The sequence below is a fragment of the Microtus ochrogaster genome, linkage group LG4 (genome assembly GCF_000317375.1).
Source record: "Microtus ochrogaster isolate Prairie Vole_2 linkage group LG4, MicOch1.0, whole genome shotgun sequence".
NCBI classification, from domain to species: domain Eukaryota; kingdom Metazoa; phylum Chordata; class Mammalia; order Rodentia; family Cricetidae; genus Microtus; species Microtus ochrogaster.
In genome coordinates this window covers 31,618,718-31,635,352 of record NC_022030.1, presented here as the reverse complement: position 1 = coordinate 31,635,352, position 16,635 = coordinate 31,618,718, and the positions used below count along the sequence as shown (strand labels likewise).

The window sequence follows — 16,635 nt, the reverse complement described above, 5'->3', positions numbered from 1 at the left end:
AAAAAAGAAAAAAGCTATCAATTCAAGAGAACATGAGGGAGTATGGGAGGGGTTGGATGGTTGAAGGAAACACGAGACATTCTGGAGGGAGGAAAGAGGAGGTGGAAGTGATATAATTGCATTCTGATTAAAATTCTAAAAAAAAAAATTCTAGCTAACCTTAGAGTAAGAAATGATGTGAAAGTAACTTATCACTAGAATCCACACAGATATTATTTTTCCAGCCAGATGATTAAGTGGAGGATATACACAATTGCATACAACTCCTAAGTAGATTTGTTTATTTTTTATTTACTATTTATTTATTTATTTTTGAGACAGGGCTTCTCTGTGTAGTTATGGCTGTCCTGGAACTCACTCTGTAAATAAGGCTGGCCTCAAATTCAGTGATCCACCTGTCGCCTGCCTCTGTCTCCTGAGTGCTGGGATTAAATGTGTGTGCCACTACCACTCCAAGAATTCATTTTTTTATCCTTTAAAATAAATTTTTTGACTTTTTATTGCTTTATAAATAATACTATTTAAAATTTCCACTTCCTCCCCTTTTCCCATTTCCCTCCTGCTCCCCCAGTCACCCTCCCCCACCCCCTCCAGTCCTAAGAGAGGGCAGGGTATTATGTGGTGAGGGGACATTTTCTGACCAAGTCTATTTGTTGTTATGTAAGTTTCCTGTATCTTCATATGCATAATCTTTTTTTAGGTTGGGAAAGTTTTCTTTTATGATTTTGTTGAATGCATTTTTTGTGCTTCTTAGTTGGACTTCTATCCCTATTATTCTTAGGTTTAGTCTTTTTATGGTATCCCATATTTCCTGGATATTTTTGATAGATTTAATGTTTTCTTTGATTGGTGTCTGTTTCCTCTATTGTATTTTCAATGGTTGAGGGTCTCTCCTTCATCCCTTGTATTCTGCTGTTTATGCTTGTGTTTGTGGTTCCTGATCATTTTCCCATATTTCCCATTTCCAGAATTCCCTCAGTTTGTGTTTACTTTATTGTCTCTATTTCGGTTTTCAAGTCCTGAATCGCTTCTTTCACCTGTTGATTGGTTTTTCTTTTTCTTTCTTTCTTTCTTTCTTTCTTTCTTTCTTTCTTTCTTCCTTCCTTTCTTTCTTTATTTATTTATTTATGGAATTTGTTGATTTATTTAAATTTACAAATGAGGCTCAGTTAGACTATTTTCTTGGAAATAGCCTATCAGTTCAGTCAGACAATAAGAGAAGGTATGGAGAAGAAAAGGAGAGTGGTGAAGGAGAGGGGAAGAGGGGGGGAAAAGAGAGAGTATAAAAGGCAAGAGATCCTGACTTGAGATTATTTTGTTAAAAAATTTATCAGATTAGAACTTGATATTCAATATTTTACTACTTTAGGAATTCATTGTCATAGACAGGGTTTCACTACGCATAGCTTTGGCTGGTCTTGAACCTGCTATGTAGAACAAGTTAATCTCCAGCTCATAGAGATCCTCCTACCTCTGCCTCCTACACACTGGTATTAAAGGTGTGCCCTGGGGTAGGAGGTCCTTTTGTCTATGTGTTGTTTTTATTGGTTAATGAAATAACTGCCTTGGCCTGATAGGGCAGAGTAGAGATAGACAGTGAAAACTAAACTGAATGCTAGGAGGAAAAAGGCTAAGTCAGAAGAAGCCATGAAGCCCTACCAGAGACAGATGCCAGAACTTTCCCTATAAGCCACATCCTCGTGGTGATGGACAGATTAATGGAGATGAGTTAATTTAAGGTATGAGTTAGCCAGAAATAAGCTTAATCTTTTGGCCAAACATTATTGCAAATAATCTGGTTTCTGTGTGATTATTTTGGGGCTGAGTAGCTGGGAACAAACAAGTGGCCTCCTACAACAGTGCTCTATAGGCCAAGTGTCCCAGTCTTTCAGTTTTGAGGCCACCAACCAGTTCTCAAATCAAGACGTGGAGACTCATTATTAGTTATGAATACTTGGTTTTAGTTTATGCTTGTCCCACTTTCTCTTCTAGGTTATTTTGACCTGTTTTTCTTAATCTACATTTTCCCACAGGTCTTTTTACCTTCCTTTCTTTCCGTATGGTCTTTTCTGTGTCTGGCTTGCAGCTCTGGCTTCTAACCCGGGGCTTGTCATGCTCTTTCTTCCTAGTTCTCTCCACCTCTTCCTTTGCCTAGATTTCTCCTCCTACTTAATTCCCTCTGCTCAACATCCCCACCTATCCTTTTTCTACCTAGCTTTTCATTGTTCAGCTCTTTATTGGACCAATCAGGTGCCTAAAGCAGGTGATGTGAAACAAAGGCAACACATCTTTACATAATTAAACAAATGCAGCCTAAACCAAGGTAACACATCTTTACACAATTAAACAAATGCTGCATAAACAAATGTAACACAGCGTTATATGGTTAAAGTAGTGTTCTGCGGCATAAACAAATGTAACACATATTTACACAGTTAAAACAGCAACCCAAGTTCTCAAGAAAATGGATTACATTTGTCATTGTCCCATAAACACTTGTAGAACATTGTTAAAGGTCTGTGTTCATCAGTTGCTCCCTGGTGACTACACAGACCCTCTTCAAGTGACAGTAAGGAAAAAAAGCTAAAGCCAGGCAGAGGTGGCACACATCTTTAATCACAGCACTCAGGATTCAGAAGCAGGCAGATTTCTGTGAGTTCAAGGCCAGCCTGGTCTACAAAGCAAGTTTTAGGACAATCTCTAATGCTACACATAGAAACTCTGTCTCAAAAACAAAAACAATACAAAAAAATGAAAGTAATCTTAGGTTCTATAATATACTAGATGGAATTTAACTATACCACTGCATACATTCTGTTTTTTAAAGTGTTCAGTTAGTCTAATAAAATTTTGTTATCCACTGTTTCTATCTCTTTATTTAGTTCAGATTGTGAACTCTGTATTGTCTACATAATTTCATTTTTTTCCATGAATGCAATGCCTGCTTGGGTCTGAACCTAGAGAGCCAAAGAAGAATGATGGTGGTAGCAACTTGTGTGTAGGATTAGCTTCAGCAAGAGGATGTTCAGATGAAGTTTCTAAATAGGGGTGGGCCTAGAGGGGAACCACATGGGTGAAGGAAACTGAGTTAGTCAGACTCACCAACAGCTCTCACAGATTGGCTTCTGCTTGGCCCTTGTCTTGGAGGGACATTATGGATGAGCAGCAAAGACAAGGGTCCTGACTCAAGGGTACATGAGAGTTTGCACCTATAAAATAGGATAAACATCTAAAATCTGTACTTCATGATTAACATGTATGCATATGTGTCTGTGTATGTACACACGCATATGTACTTTTGAATGTGGGACTTTTGAAACCATAATGAGTAGCGGAAATTCTTATTACTTTAAATTTCATAATGTATCTGTCTTGAGAAACATGAAAATATTAACCAATTAATCTGCAATTTTCCATTAATTTACAGTTTTCCCTTCCTCAAAGAAAAGATCACCACCCTAGAAATGCCTTCTATCTAATTCCCTGCATGCCTCAACTTTTCATCTCTGCTTTTTAACTGTGAACATGCTGCCCTGTGCTAGATAGTCAGAACAGGACTGATGAGTTTTGATAAATCCAAATAAGTAAATTCTGTGGTCGAATAGCACCAGAACTTTTGGTTACCAATAAGACAAGGGTCATGTTGGGAGGTGGGGAGGATCTGAAGGAGTTAGGGTGGGGAATATAACCAATGTATATTAGTATGAAAAGACTTTTTAAGAGCTTGGGTTATCAACTGTAGACACCTTTTTTGTTGACTATATCACTATTTCAAAAAACTGTGAAAGTAAACATTTTTAGAAAAGAACTATCCAAGTTATTCCTTTCATATGTCTTTACCTAATCCTTTGTTAGAAAAGAACTTGCAATAAACGGATGATGTAAATAGCCACAATTTATAAACCCACTTTTAGAAGAAGCATCTAATCAGAAAGTTCTAGAGAAATGCTGATTTGCTACAGAGCACTGTAAAATCAGGTACCTTACATGGTCCCTGCAGCAGTGTTGGTATACTCCTGTGCAGTGACTTGTAGGAGTGGAAGCTGTGGCTGTGGTCACACAATGTGTTTACCCTCTGGTTACTGTTAAGCACTGGAGGCAGAGAGTCAGTCTGCATCACTGAAGAACCTGCATTCAGCCACTCAACTTCACCAGGCATCACTTTCTTCACCAACTTCTTGATAGTAACTTTCGCTTCTTACATCACCAGGATTTGGCAAGGGTGTCATAATGTTATGTGCTTTGAATTCCTTTGTGGGAGGCAATGTGTAACACATAAATTTATTTAAACAAAGCCACAATAGAAAATGAAGCAAGATAGAACCTTGACTACCCTACACTCCAAAGAGCAAAGACTGTGGATGCAGCCACACAGGGATCATAGGACTACTGTCCTTTTGAAGCTGTAAAGTGTTTTTACACAACATTGTACCAAAATGTACATATGCTAATATTTATAATAGGATAAAGGATTTAGGGTGAAATATCCTGTCATTTATACAAAAGCATGTTTGGAATACTTGGAGATTTTCTTCTATCAATCAGGTATGGAAAGTATTTGTGAAAGAGGTGAGAGTTGCATCTTTTATATTTTAACTATTTTCAGTCTTTAATCAAAATTACACTGAATGATTGCTATGCAAATAGGCATACTATATAAAAGAAGTAACCTATGAATTAAAAAGCAAGAAAAAATTGTTAATGTGCTATGAATACTTTAGGTATCCCTATAATATTAAACATAAATACTATATTCAATACTTCAAACACTATGAATTTAAACAAGATGAGAAACAATTTAGCCCTTGAATACTCTTGGCCACAGTGGGAATAACATCATGATCTTGGCTGTTACTGATCTTTAGGGACAGGTACTGCTATGAAACAGAAACATGAGACTTTCCAACCATTAGGAATGACCATTCTAAACAAAGAATGAAACAAATTGCAATCAGTATTAAAAACAGTACAATAGCCCAGTAATGAATGCACGTCCAGAAATGGCTTATGAAACCTACTTTGATGACTTTCCCCTCCCAAGTTCAGCACTTATATGGGAGACAATTATGCCCTGATCATCTTTGAAAGCTATTTAGGCTCATTTACAAAACACAATCACTCTGTGTTTTTTTAAACTCTGTATAGCACAGAATACAAAATTTTTCAAAAGTATACCCCTTCAAAAATTTACTTCTCATATATGTACAGGAGAAAATGATGCTGTGGTCTCAGAGAAACTAATGGAGAAGGTTCTATACCCTTCAAATTTTTGCCCTTTGGGTATTGTCCATGATATCTATCCATTTAAGAATATATTCTCTGTCCATTAAGTAGAAGAGACTTTTGTCAAAGTCCTTCCACCTAATCAAATAGTTGAGAAACAATTAAAGAAATGTTCAACATACAGAGTCATAAGAAAATGAAATTCAAAACTATTTTGAGATATTATCTTACACCAATAAGAATAGCTAAGAACCATAACAACAATGATAGCTCTTGCTTGCTAGGATATTGAGCAAGGAAAAGAAACATTGAATGCTAGTAGGAGTGATACCTTTTATAGCCTCTATGGAAATCAGTGTGGCACTGTCTCAAGAAGATGAGCGCTTTTCTGCCTTAAAAGTCCAACTATGCCACTCTTTACTGTATACCCAAAGGATGCTTCATCATACTGTAGAGGCCTTGACCAGCCATGTTCATTATTGCCTTACACAAAAGAGCCAGAAATCAGAGACCAAACAGATGTCCCTCAACAGGACAATGAATAAGGAAACTGTTGTACATTTACATGATGTAGTATCATAATGCACAGTGGAATACCCCATTGTGTAAATATACTCAATGATTAAAATAATTAACATCATACAATTTTCAGGTAAATGGATGGAACTAGAAAACATCATCCACAAGCAACAGAGATATGGAAAGAGTGGATATTAGCTGTTAAAACAATGATAGTCTAGCTAAAATCTGTAGAATGAGAGAGGCTAGGTATGGACTAAAGCATTATGGAAACAAATCAGAAATAGATTGTTATAGATAGATCGGGATAAGACTGGAATGAGAGGTTAGAGTGAAAAGTCTGGGTGCAGAGAGGGGAATGAGGGAAGGGAAATATAGGGAGAGACAATAAAAATCAAGGACCATTTGAGAGGTAATATGTAAACAATGCAATTGGAGCTTCCCAAATAACAAACATTTATGAAGATGATTTAAGTAAAATTATAAAATAATTGGGGAGAATGGTCCCTAACTAGACATTTCCTGTTAGCAAAAGAAGCTTCTACTACTGAAATAGAGTTACATCTGATTGAGGTTTGGGGCAATTGGGTCCCACGGGAACTCACAAACAACCCAGACTATTGCCAAGGTTGTAGTTTTGTCTCTGCAAACTGACAACAAGTCCCAAGGCTGAAGACAACACCAAAACAACTCAAGGAACTGAGGAAGTCAAGCTGGTGCCACATAGAGCTTTTCACACTATGTACTAGCATCTCTGGTACCAAAAGTTTCTCTGCACACTCCATAGGAGAAAGGTGAGTCTGCTTATTTTTCCAGAGCTTTCAGCTGTGCTGCTAAGTCTCTGATGTGAGCTTTCTCCATTTTTTTAATGTGGGAACTTAGTGCTATGAACTTTCCTCTAAGCACTGCTTTCATAACGTCCCATAGGTTTAGGTATGTTGTATTTTTATTTTTGTTGAATTAAAGAAGAATTTAATTTCTTTTTTTTTTATTTCTTCCCGGACTGAGGGGTGGTTCAGTAGTTGACTGTTCAGTTTCCATGAGTTTGTAGGCTTTCTGGGAGTATAATTGTTGTTGAATTCTAACTTTATTCCATGGTGATCAGATAAGACACAGATGGTTACTAAGATGTTTTTGTGTCTGTGGAAGTTTGCTTTGTTACCGAGTATGAGATCAATTTTTGAGAAGGTTCCATGAGATGCTGAGAAGAAGGTATATTCTTTCCTATTTGGGTGGAATGTTCTATAGATGTCTGTTAAGTCCATTTGATTCAAACTCACCCAGGAGGAGTAGAAGACTGGAAATAATCAAACTGAGGGCTGAAAGCAACAAAATACAAATACAGAAAACAATCCAAAGAATCAATGAAACAAAGAGCTGGTTCTTTGAGAAAATCAACAATATTGACAAACCCCTATCCAAACTAATCAAAAGGCAGAGTGAGAACATGCAAATTAACAAGATCAGAAATGAAAAGGGGGACATAACAACAGACACTGAGGAAATTCAGAGAATCAATAGGTCTTACTACAAAAGCCTATATGCCACAAAGTTAAAAAATGTAAAAGAAATGGAACTGATTTTATATAAATATCATATACCAAAATTGAATCAAGACCAGGTGAACAATTTAAATAGACCTATAAGTTGTGAGGAAATAGAAACTGTCATAAAAAAACCTCCCAAAAAAAAAACCCCAGGAACAGATGGATTTAATGCAGAATTTTACCAGAACTTCCAAGAAGAGCTGATACCTATACTCTTTACTTAATGTGTTTCACTTAATAGAAACAGAAGATTCATTGCCAAACTCTTTTTATGAAGCTACAGTTACCCTGATACCAAAACCACACAAAAACTCAACCAAGAAAGGGAATTACAGACAAATCTCGCTCATGAACATTGATGCAAAAATTCTCAATAAAATATTGGCAAACCGAATCCAAGAACACATCAAAAAATTATAAATTACAATCAAGTAGGCTTCATCCAAGAGATGCAGGGCTGGTTCAATATATGAAAATCTATCAATGTAATCCACCATATAAATAAACTTAAAGAAAAAACCATACGATCATTTCTTTAGATGCTGACAAAGCATTTGACAAAATTTAACACACCTTTATGATAAAGGTCTTGGAGAGGTTAGGGATACAAGGACCATATCTAAATATAATAAAAGCAATATACAGCAAGCCAACAGCTAATATCAAAGTAAATGGAGAGAAACTCAAAGCCATTCCACTAAAATCAGGAACAAGACAAGGCTGTTCACTCTCACCATATCTTTTCTTTCACAATAGCCAAAAATAACATAAAGTATCATGGGGTAACTCTAACCAAATATCTATTTGACAAGAACTTTAAGGCTTTGATGAAAGAAAATGAAGAGGACATCGGAAAACAGAAGGATCTCTAGTGCTCTTGGATGGGCAGGATCAAGATAGTAAAAATGGCAATTCTACCAAAGGCAATGTATAAATTTGACACAATCCCCATCAAAATCCCAACAAAACTCTTCACAGATCTTGGGAGAACCGTAATCAACTTTACTTGGAAAAACAAAAATCCTAGAATAGACAAAAAATCCTATACAATAAAGGAACTTCCAGAGTCATTACTATTCTTGACTTGAAACTCTGTAACAGAGCTACAGTAATGAAAACAGCTTGGTATTGGCATAAAAACATAGACATTGACCAATAGAATCCAATCAAAGACCAGAATATTAACCACTTCCTACGTACAACCCTAGTAGCACAGACAATAAGAGAAACATTGAATAAATGGGACTACTGAAACTGAGAAGATTCTGTAAAGCAAAGGACACTGTCACTAAGACAAAAAGGCAACCTACTGAATGGGAGAAGATCTTTACCAACCCCACATCAGACAAAGGTCTGATCTCCAAAATATATAAAGAACTCAAGAAACTAGACATTAAAATTCTAATTAACCCAATTAAAAAAATGGGAGTACTGAACTGAACAGAAAATTCTCAACAGAAGAAGTTCAAATGGCCAAAAGACACTTAAGGTCATGTTCAACCTCCTTAGTAATCAGGGAAATGCAAATCAATATAACTTTGAGATACCATGTTACATCTGTCAGAATGTCTAAAATCAAAAACACCAATGATAGCCTATGCTGGAGAGGATGTGAGTAAGGGGAACATTCATCCATTGCTAGTGAGAATGCAAACTTGTGAAACCACTTTGGAAATCAATGTGGCGGTTTCTTAGGAAACTGGAATTCAACCTACATCAGGATCCAGCAATACCACTCTGGTATATACCCAATATACTCAAGAGATGCCCAATCACACTACAAAAGCATTTGTTCAACTATGTTCATAGCAGCATTATTTGTAATAGCCAGAATATGGAAACAAACTAGATGCCCCTCTATGGAAGAATGGATAAAGAAAGTATGGAATATATACACATTAGAGTACTACTCAGAGGTTAAAAAAAAACAATGACCTCTTGAATTTTGCATGCAAATGGATGGAAATAGAAAACACTACCCTGAGTGAGATAACCCATACCCAAAAAGATGAATATGGTATGTACTCACTCATTTGTGGACTCTAGCCCTAAACAAAGGACATAGTTCACAAGCCAAATAGCAGGGTGAACCCAAAGAAAGACATATATAGATCCTCCTTGAAATTGGAAAAAAACAAGATTGCAGGGCAAAAGTTGGGAGCATGGGGGTCGGGCTAGGGGTGGGGGTGGGATTGGGGGAAGGGGAGAGGGGTAGAGAGCTGGAAGAAGGGAAAGACTCGGGAGAGCTTAGGGGAGTGGGAGGGTGGAGATGGAGGAAGGGCTTCAATAGGAGCAGGAAAGAGGAGATCTATATTAAGTGAGCTATTTTAGGGTTGGCAAGAGACTTAGCTCTAGAGCGGATCCCAGGTGTCCATGGGGATGTCCCCAACTAGGTCCTTGAGCAGCAGAGCAGAGGGTGCCTGAATTGTCCTTGCCAGTGTCTTCGAGATATCACATTGATGATTATCTCGAATATCACCATAGAATCTATGTCCGGAGAAGGCTAGAGATAGAGGCAGAGACCCTCATCAGAGCAATGGACTGAGTTCCCAAGGTCCAGTTGAGAGCAGAAGGAGGGAGAAGACAAGCAAGGAAGTCAGGACGGTGAGATGTTGGTCTACCTGCTGAGGCAGAGTACCTGTTCTAATGGGAGCTCAACAAATCCAGCTGGACCTGGACTGAAAGAGCACGTGATCAAACCTGACTCCCTGAATGAGGTTGACAATGGGGGCTGACTGAGAAGTTGATAAAGACACTGGGATTTGATTCTACTGCATGTACTGGCTTTTTGGGACCCTAGTCTTTTTGGATGCAAAGCTTCCTAGGCCTGGATGTAGGGGGGAGGGCCTTGGACTTCCCACAGGGCAGGGTTCCCTGTCCTCTCTTAAGGAGGAAGGGAGAGGGAGGAGGATGGGTGGGGGAGCAGGAAGGGAATTGGAAAAGGTGAGGAAGTGTAAATTTTTGAATGGACAAACAAAAAATAGGTCATTCAAAATATGTACTCTCCAAAGATTCCAATTTCATGAAAACTAGAAATCTTCAAAATTTTTCATTTATACTTGAACCTTCTAATGTATATTATTTTCTTTTAAAATCTTGTGTATATTTTCATTGTAATGTGTGTTTGTACATATTCGTATGTACATGAACAGTCTGAAACCAAAAATGCATGTACATGTGATGTCAAAGACAGTATTAGATGTTGACCCTTGCCTTGTTCTTTGCTTGACAGGGTCTCTCCTTTGTCACCATTGTATGTACCAGGCTTCCAGAGGTTCTCTTGGTTCTACCTTATGTATCGTAATAGGAATGCAAAGACTACAGAGGCTGGTTCCATGTCTGACTTTACAAAGATTATAGTAATCCAAATATAGATTCACATGCTTGAGTAATTCCTCATATGGCTAACTTTTAAAAATATTATCTATTTGCTAAGCTATCTTATCTAATACTGAGTTATTTTCCCAGGATTATTTCAAAGGCAGTCAAATTCACTTAAGCAAAGGTGATGAATTTTTATTTAATTTATTTAATAGCCTTCTTTTTCATTTGTGCTGAATAAATTTGTGAGCCAGTGTATGATGTTCTGCCATAGCAAAAAAAAAAAAAAGGTTTACTGTACAACTCACCTCTTAATTTTTATTATAACTTTTGGTTTTCTTCGAGAGAGAGAGAGAGAAGAGGGAGTAAATGTAAATCAAATGAGTCCTTAATGGATTAATACATATTACATGTATATTCAAGAGAATCTGAGTGGTATTATTTTAACATTATCTAACTCTATACACATATTCAAATCATATCTAGATTTAAGAATACTTTCATATACATAATTTAATAATTTAAAACTAATTCTGACTAGTATCTACATCACAGACATAAAATAATATTTTAAAATCCTAAACAATAATTAGCAAATGGCTTAGGGAGTAAGAGTGCTTATCTACAGTTTTGACAGTCTGAGTTCAACCCCATAGCCCACAAGCTGCTGTGAGTGAACTGACTGCAGGGACCTACCCATTCATGAGCTATGGCAGCAAAACATGTTTCCAAATAATAAAACTAGGAAAAAAATCCTAATTCATAAACCACGATCAGAAACGTTTCATAAAAGTATTATTTATTGTGAAAATGAGATAGATATTTTCTGCTATATTTTCTCTTCTAAATTAAAGGCCACAAATCCTATGAAATCTTCAAAGAATGGACTTAGAACTCAGATCCTCATAGGTTCTCTGGTCCTGTGGGTTTAAACAAAAAAGAATAAGTCAATTTTCACGTAAAACTAGTTGATAGATTTTCATCCTGCAGGTTCAGTTTATGGACTGTGAGCGCACTGATTATTTCCTGCTTCACACTCTCCTCTGCATACCGATGCCATGGATAGAGGCACCCTTCCGTGCAAGGTCACATTAAGTTTATCATTTCTACCAGAGAAAGAGCAGAAAAAACTGGCTTCTGTGTTCTTGCTATTAAAAAAAAAATCATTTTTTTATCTAGTACTTGGAAAACACATTATATATAAGAAAAATTTAATTTTTTTAGAATATTTTAACTTGAGAAAAATCCCTATGTTGATGGATACATATTCTATATTCAAATGCAAAAGTTTCTTCCAAAGAAATACTTGTGATTAAATATAAACTCAAAAATTAAAATAAATAGGCAATTGAGGCAGGTTATTAGGCACTATTTATAAAATTCAAGTGGAGGTTAAATGTAGAGAACATGATGACATATTTTATATCTTCTAAAATAAAAAGCAGGGAAAAAAAGTTTCTCAAGTTATATCTGTCAAATCATCAATAAATGTAATTTTGACTCAAGTTGCTAAAATAATCTTTTAGAAATCTAACACGATTTTAATTTTTAAATTTTCTTGTTTTGTTCTGTAGTGAAAGATGTAATTTGATTTATAGGATTATTAAGAAGCAATTATTGAAACTCCAAAGCAAAATTAACAAAAATAGACATTAGGGGCTGGAAGGAAAGCACAGCACGTAAAGTCACCAAGATGAGTAATCTTAGTTCAAGTCTACCCCACACAAATGCCACAGCACACACATGCTTACACACATGGAAATCATAAATAAAAATTTCAAAAATAGATTGAGTCCCATGCTCAAGTAAATGGCCCCATGCCCATGAATACATGGGTGGCACTGACTTCACTTCTTGGAACACACACACAACACACACGCCATGAAATGAAGTTGAGAACTGTACATGCTGTGTGGACATGAGAAAAGTTGAGGGTAATGAAGTGTAGATGTGATAATATTTCATTGTGAAATTCTCAAAAATGAAGTAGAACATTTTTAATAGACTCTCAAATTCTCTATGCCCAGTAACTAATAAGGAAGTCTTGTAGACTTGTAGGATTAAACTGTGTGTATTTTCACGTTTCATCTCAGATTCTTCCTTTAAGTGTTTTCCTATTAAAAGCAAAAAGTATGAATCCTGTTCCCCCAGATCCAATCCTCCAGTCTTCACCTCTACTCTGCAGGAAGAACACCGATGTCAACCTTCCCTGCTCCCACCCCATTCTTCCATCTCTGGTAGATCGTCCCCTTCTAACTTCCTTCTCCCACTTGTCGCTCTCACCCAGCACCCAAGTCAAGAAGGCATCATCTGAAAACCAAAAGGATTTGCTGGTCTTTCTGGCACAGGAAGTAGACAGGAGGTGGATCCTTACTTCTTTCTTCTCCTCCAGAACCAATCTACCAGACTCATCCCCAGCCCCATAACAACTTGCTGAGGTCTCCTGTTTCTCTCCGACCCCTTACCCAACAGATCCAAAGACATTCTCCTCCAGCCTTTCTTACCCCAACTCATCTCAGTATACCAATCTCTAACACCAGAAAGCTCTCCTGTGAAGACACCTGCTGAGCAAAAATACTAAAGACTCCCACTCCTCCTTTTCTCCTCCAAACCCGATCCCCCAGTCTCATCCCTATCTCGTCATACGAACACCCATTGCAGCCTTCCTTTACCTTCTACTACATCTATGGATCTTACAGGCTTTCCCCTTGCACCTCCCTCTCCCTACTTGTTTCTTTATTTCAGCCCCCAACTCCAGCTGACCCTCCCTGGTATCCCACACACCACTCCTGCCAAGCAATCAGATAGACTGTGTCTAGATTTTCTGCTCTTCTTCTGTTCCTGTAGAGCCCATTTGCTTGTATCATCCCTAGAGCTATAGAAGAAACTGTGGGGTAAACTCTCTTCACTGTCTTCCCCTGATTCCAAGGATACAAAATAAACAGATCCTGGCTGAACACACTACTCTCATCCACTCAGACATCTAGCCCATCCCCATTATTTAGGACCATCTCTCAATATTCAGAAATACATTTTACCTGAAACACTAAGTGGACATATCTATCAGTTTCAGAGATAATTTCCCACCACAGAGGTATCACACTCTTTGAAAATCTAGAGCAAAAATGGAACCCATGAAACAAAATCCCACCCAACAAAGACAAATGCAGATCAGCAAGTAGATCTATATTCATCCCTATCCCAGATGTCTATATGACAACATGAAAGCACAAACAATAATAACAAGAGTAGTATGTCTCCACCAGAGCACCTGAGTATCCCAACATAGCTGAAGCACAAGAAAAAGACCTTAAAACAGCCTTATGAATATAGTAGGGGTCCTGAAACAGGAAATGAATAAATCCTTCAATGAAACCCAGGAATAAATATAAATAAAATGACTCCCAACAATATTCTTCACAAATACACACACACACAGAGAGAGAGAGAGAGAGACAGAGACAGAGACAGAGAGACAGAGACAGAGACAGACAGAGAGACAGACACAGAGAGAGGAGAGTTCTTCTGTGTATTCTTGGAATACACAGATCTAAATATGATGTCTCCCTCAAATCCCTCCTTTAAGAGCTCCAGAACCCAGAGAAACAGGAGCAGAAAGAGTGTAAGATGTAAGAGCCCAAGGAAAAGCCTCTGTATCAACAAAGTTCATAAAAACTCACAGAGACTAAAGCAGGAAGCACAGGTCCTACAGTTGTCTTTACCAGATCCTCTGTATCCATATTATAGCTTTCAACTTAATATTTTTCTGAGGTTATGAGTTTCTGAGTATATGATGAAATGGGTCTCTGATTCTTGTGACTCCTTTTGGGGGCTCTTTTCCTACTATTGGGTTGCCTTGTCCAGCGTTGGTGTGATGGCTTTTCTTTTTATCTTACTACATTTTATTTTGCCATGTTTAGTTGTAATCTCATAGAAGCCTTTTCTTTTCTAATAAGAGAAAGAAATGGGGTGCATCTGGAGGGGAGATAAGGTGGGAGGAACTGAGAGGGGTGGGGGGAGGAGAAACTGTAGTCAAGATAGATTATAGAGAAAAGAATCAATTTTCAAGATAAGGGAAAATAAGACCGACAATATTTTTTTGAGTTAAAAAAGTGTATATTTTTAATATCTTCAATAATTTTAACACAGATTATATTATTATGCTCATAATAAAACTTATGGGATTACAATAAGTATATTTTAATGTAACTATGTACTATTATTGTTTTAAAGGTTATCAATATGATATTCCATTGACGAAGGGAAAAGATACAATTCTTACCCAATGGAGAAATCTGTTAGAAATTAAGTTTTTTCTTGTTTACTTGCATTTGCTTTCTTAACCATATTCTCAGTGTTTTTTTTTACACCACGATTATAGTTGAAAAGTGCCAAAAGACTAAAGAAGGTTAAGGATGCTTGGAAAATAATACCTGAATAAAGAAGAAATAATAATCAGGAATGTAACTATTCCTTTAACAAAAGTTTTGAAAAATACTATCCAAACAAAAGATAAACTTTCTTCTTAAAGTATTAATTTCTAAATTAATGTAATTAATAATATACACTTACCTCAAAATATTTATTTAAAATATTTACAAAATTTTTTCATATTCATCAGATAGATTCCAAAGATTAGTATTCAACAAATTTATGAAGTGTGCTAATTTGTGAACACATAAATGAATTATATTTTTGAAATTTAACCAAGTTGCTTTAACCTTTATGTAGCTATTTAAATATTAATTTATACAAAATAAAATTACTCTTATAGTAATTATATACCAAGACATGTGCCTAACACCAAGAGGGCAGAAGTTCAAACATGATTTTTTTAATATATTTTCTGTGATTTTCAGTTGGACTTCTCCTTCTTCTATCCCTATTAATTTTAAGTTGGTCTTTTCATGATTTCCCATATTTTCTGGATATTTTGTGTTAAGTTTTTGTTAGATCTAATTTTTTCTTTGATCTGTGAGTCCATTTTCTCTATTGTATCTTCAGTGCTTGAGATTAACTCACCTATGCCTTATATTCTGCTGTTTATACGTGCATTTTTTGTTTTGATCATTTTCTTTTATTTTCCATGTCCAGAATTCTCTAGTTTCTGTTTTTTTTTTTTTGACTCTATTTCAGTTTTCAAGTCTTTAAATGTTTCTTTCATCAGTTTGATTGTTTTTTTCTTGGTTTTCTCTAAGGGATTTGATGATTTCTTCTAATTTTTTTGTATTTTCCTCCATTTCTTTGAGGTAATTTTTTATTTCCTGTTTGATTGTTTTTTTCTTGGTTTTCTCTAATTTCTTCCATTTTTTTTCTTTTCCTCCATTTCTTTGAGAAAATTTTTCATTTCCTCTTCAAGAAACTCAAACATTCTTCCAAAGTCATTTTTTAGGTCATTTTCTTCTACTTCATCTATGTTGGGGTGTTCAAGTCTAGCTGTGTTAGAACCACTGCTTTTTTTTGTTTGTTGTGTTGCTCTTTGTGGTGTTGAGTGTGTTCTTACCTTGTCTACTCATGTTTTCCTTTGATTGATGTCATTGAGCCTATGTCTCTGGTAATCACTTTTCAAGGCTCAGATAGTTGTTACTCATGGTATATTCAGGGTCACAGTTTCAGACACCCCAGAGATCACTTGGTGTTCCAGAAGGTCACTTGACACTCAAGGGGTTACTCTGCAATCTCAGAGTTCATTTAGGCCTGCTTCAACAGAGGTTACTCACTTGGGGTTGCTCCTGCTGAGGTCACTGGCTCAGGCTTGCTCCACTGGAGGTTGCTGGCTCAGATCTACTCTTGTGGAGGTCCCTGGTTCTGTCCTTGTCCTGCAGAGGTCTCTGACTCTGGTATCCTTTCTTGGCTGTTGCTTCTATGGAGGTTGTAATGTTCTGTCTCTTTAAGAGACAAGCCACACCCATTTTCTTCCTGATTGCAGCCTTAGCTTCTCTTCTCTTTCTGTCCCTCTCTCAGAGAGCCAGCTTTTAATTCTTCTCTCTCCTCCCTTTCTCTCTCTCTCTCTCTCTCTCTCTCT

General features: G+C 36.7%; 1 protein-coding gene across 1 annotated transcript in view; it reads right to left on the bottom strand.

The window, feature by feature from the left end:
• Positions 1-11,401: 11,401 nt before the first annotated feature.
• LOC102002495 (solute carrier organic anion transporter family member 6A1-like) overlaps positions 11,402-16,635 on the bottom strand; it is a 102,727-nt gene continuing 97,493 nt past the window's right edge. The window contains exons 13-14 of the mRNA XM_005361397.2: positions 14,893-15,043; positions 11,402-11,530 (exon numbers count right to left, since the gene is read on the bottom strand). Coding sequence (XP_005361454.1) covers positions 14,916-15,043 — 128 coding nt within the window. The 3' untranslated portion in view covers positions 11,402-11,530; positions 14,893-14,915. The remainder of the gene's footprint in view (positions 11,531-14,892; positions 15,044-16,635) is intronic.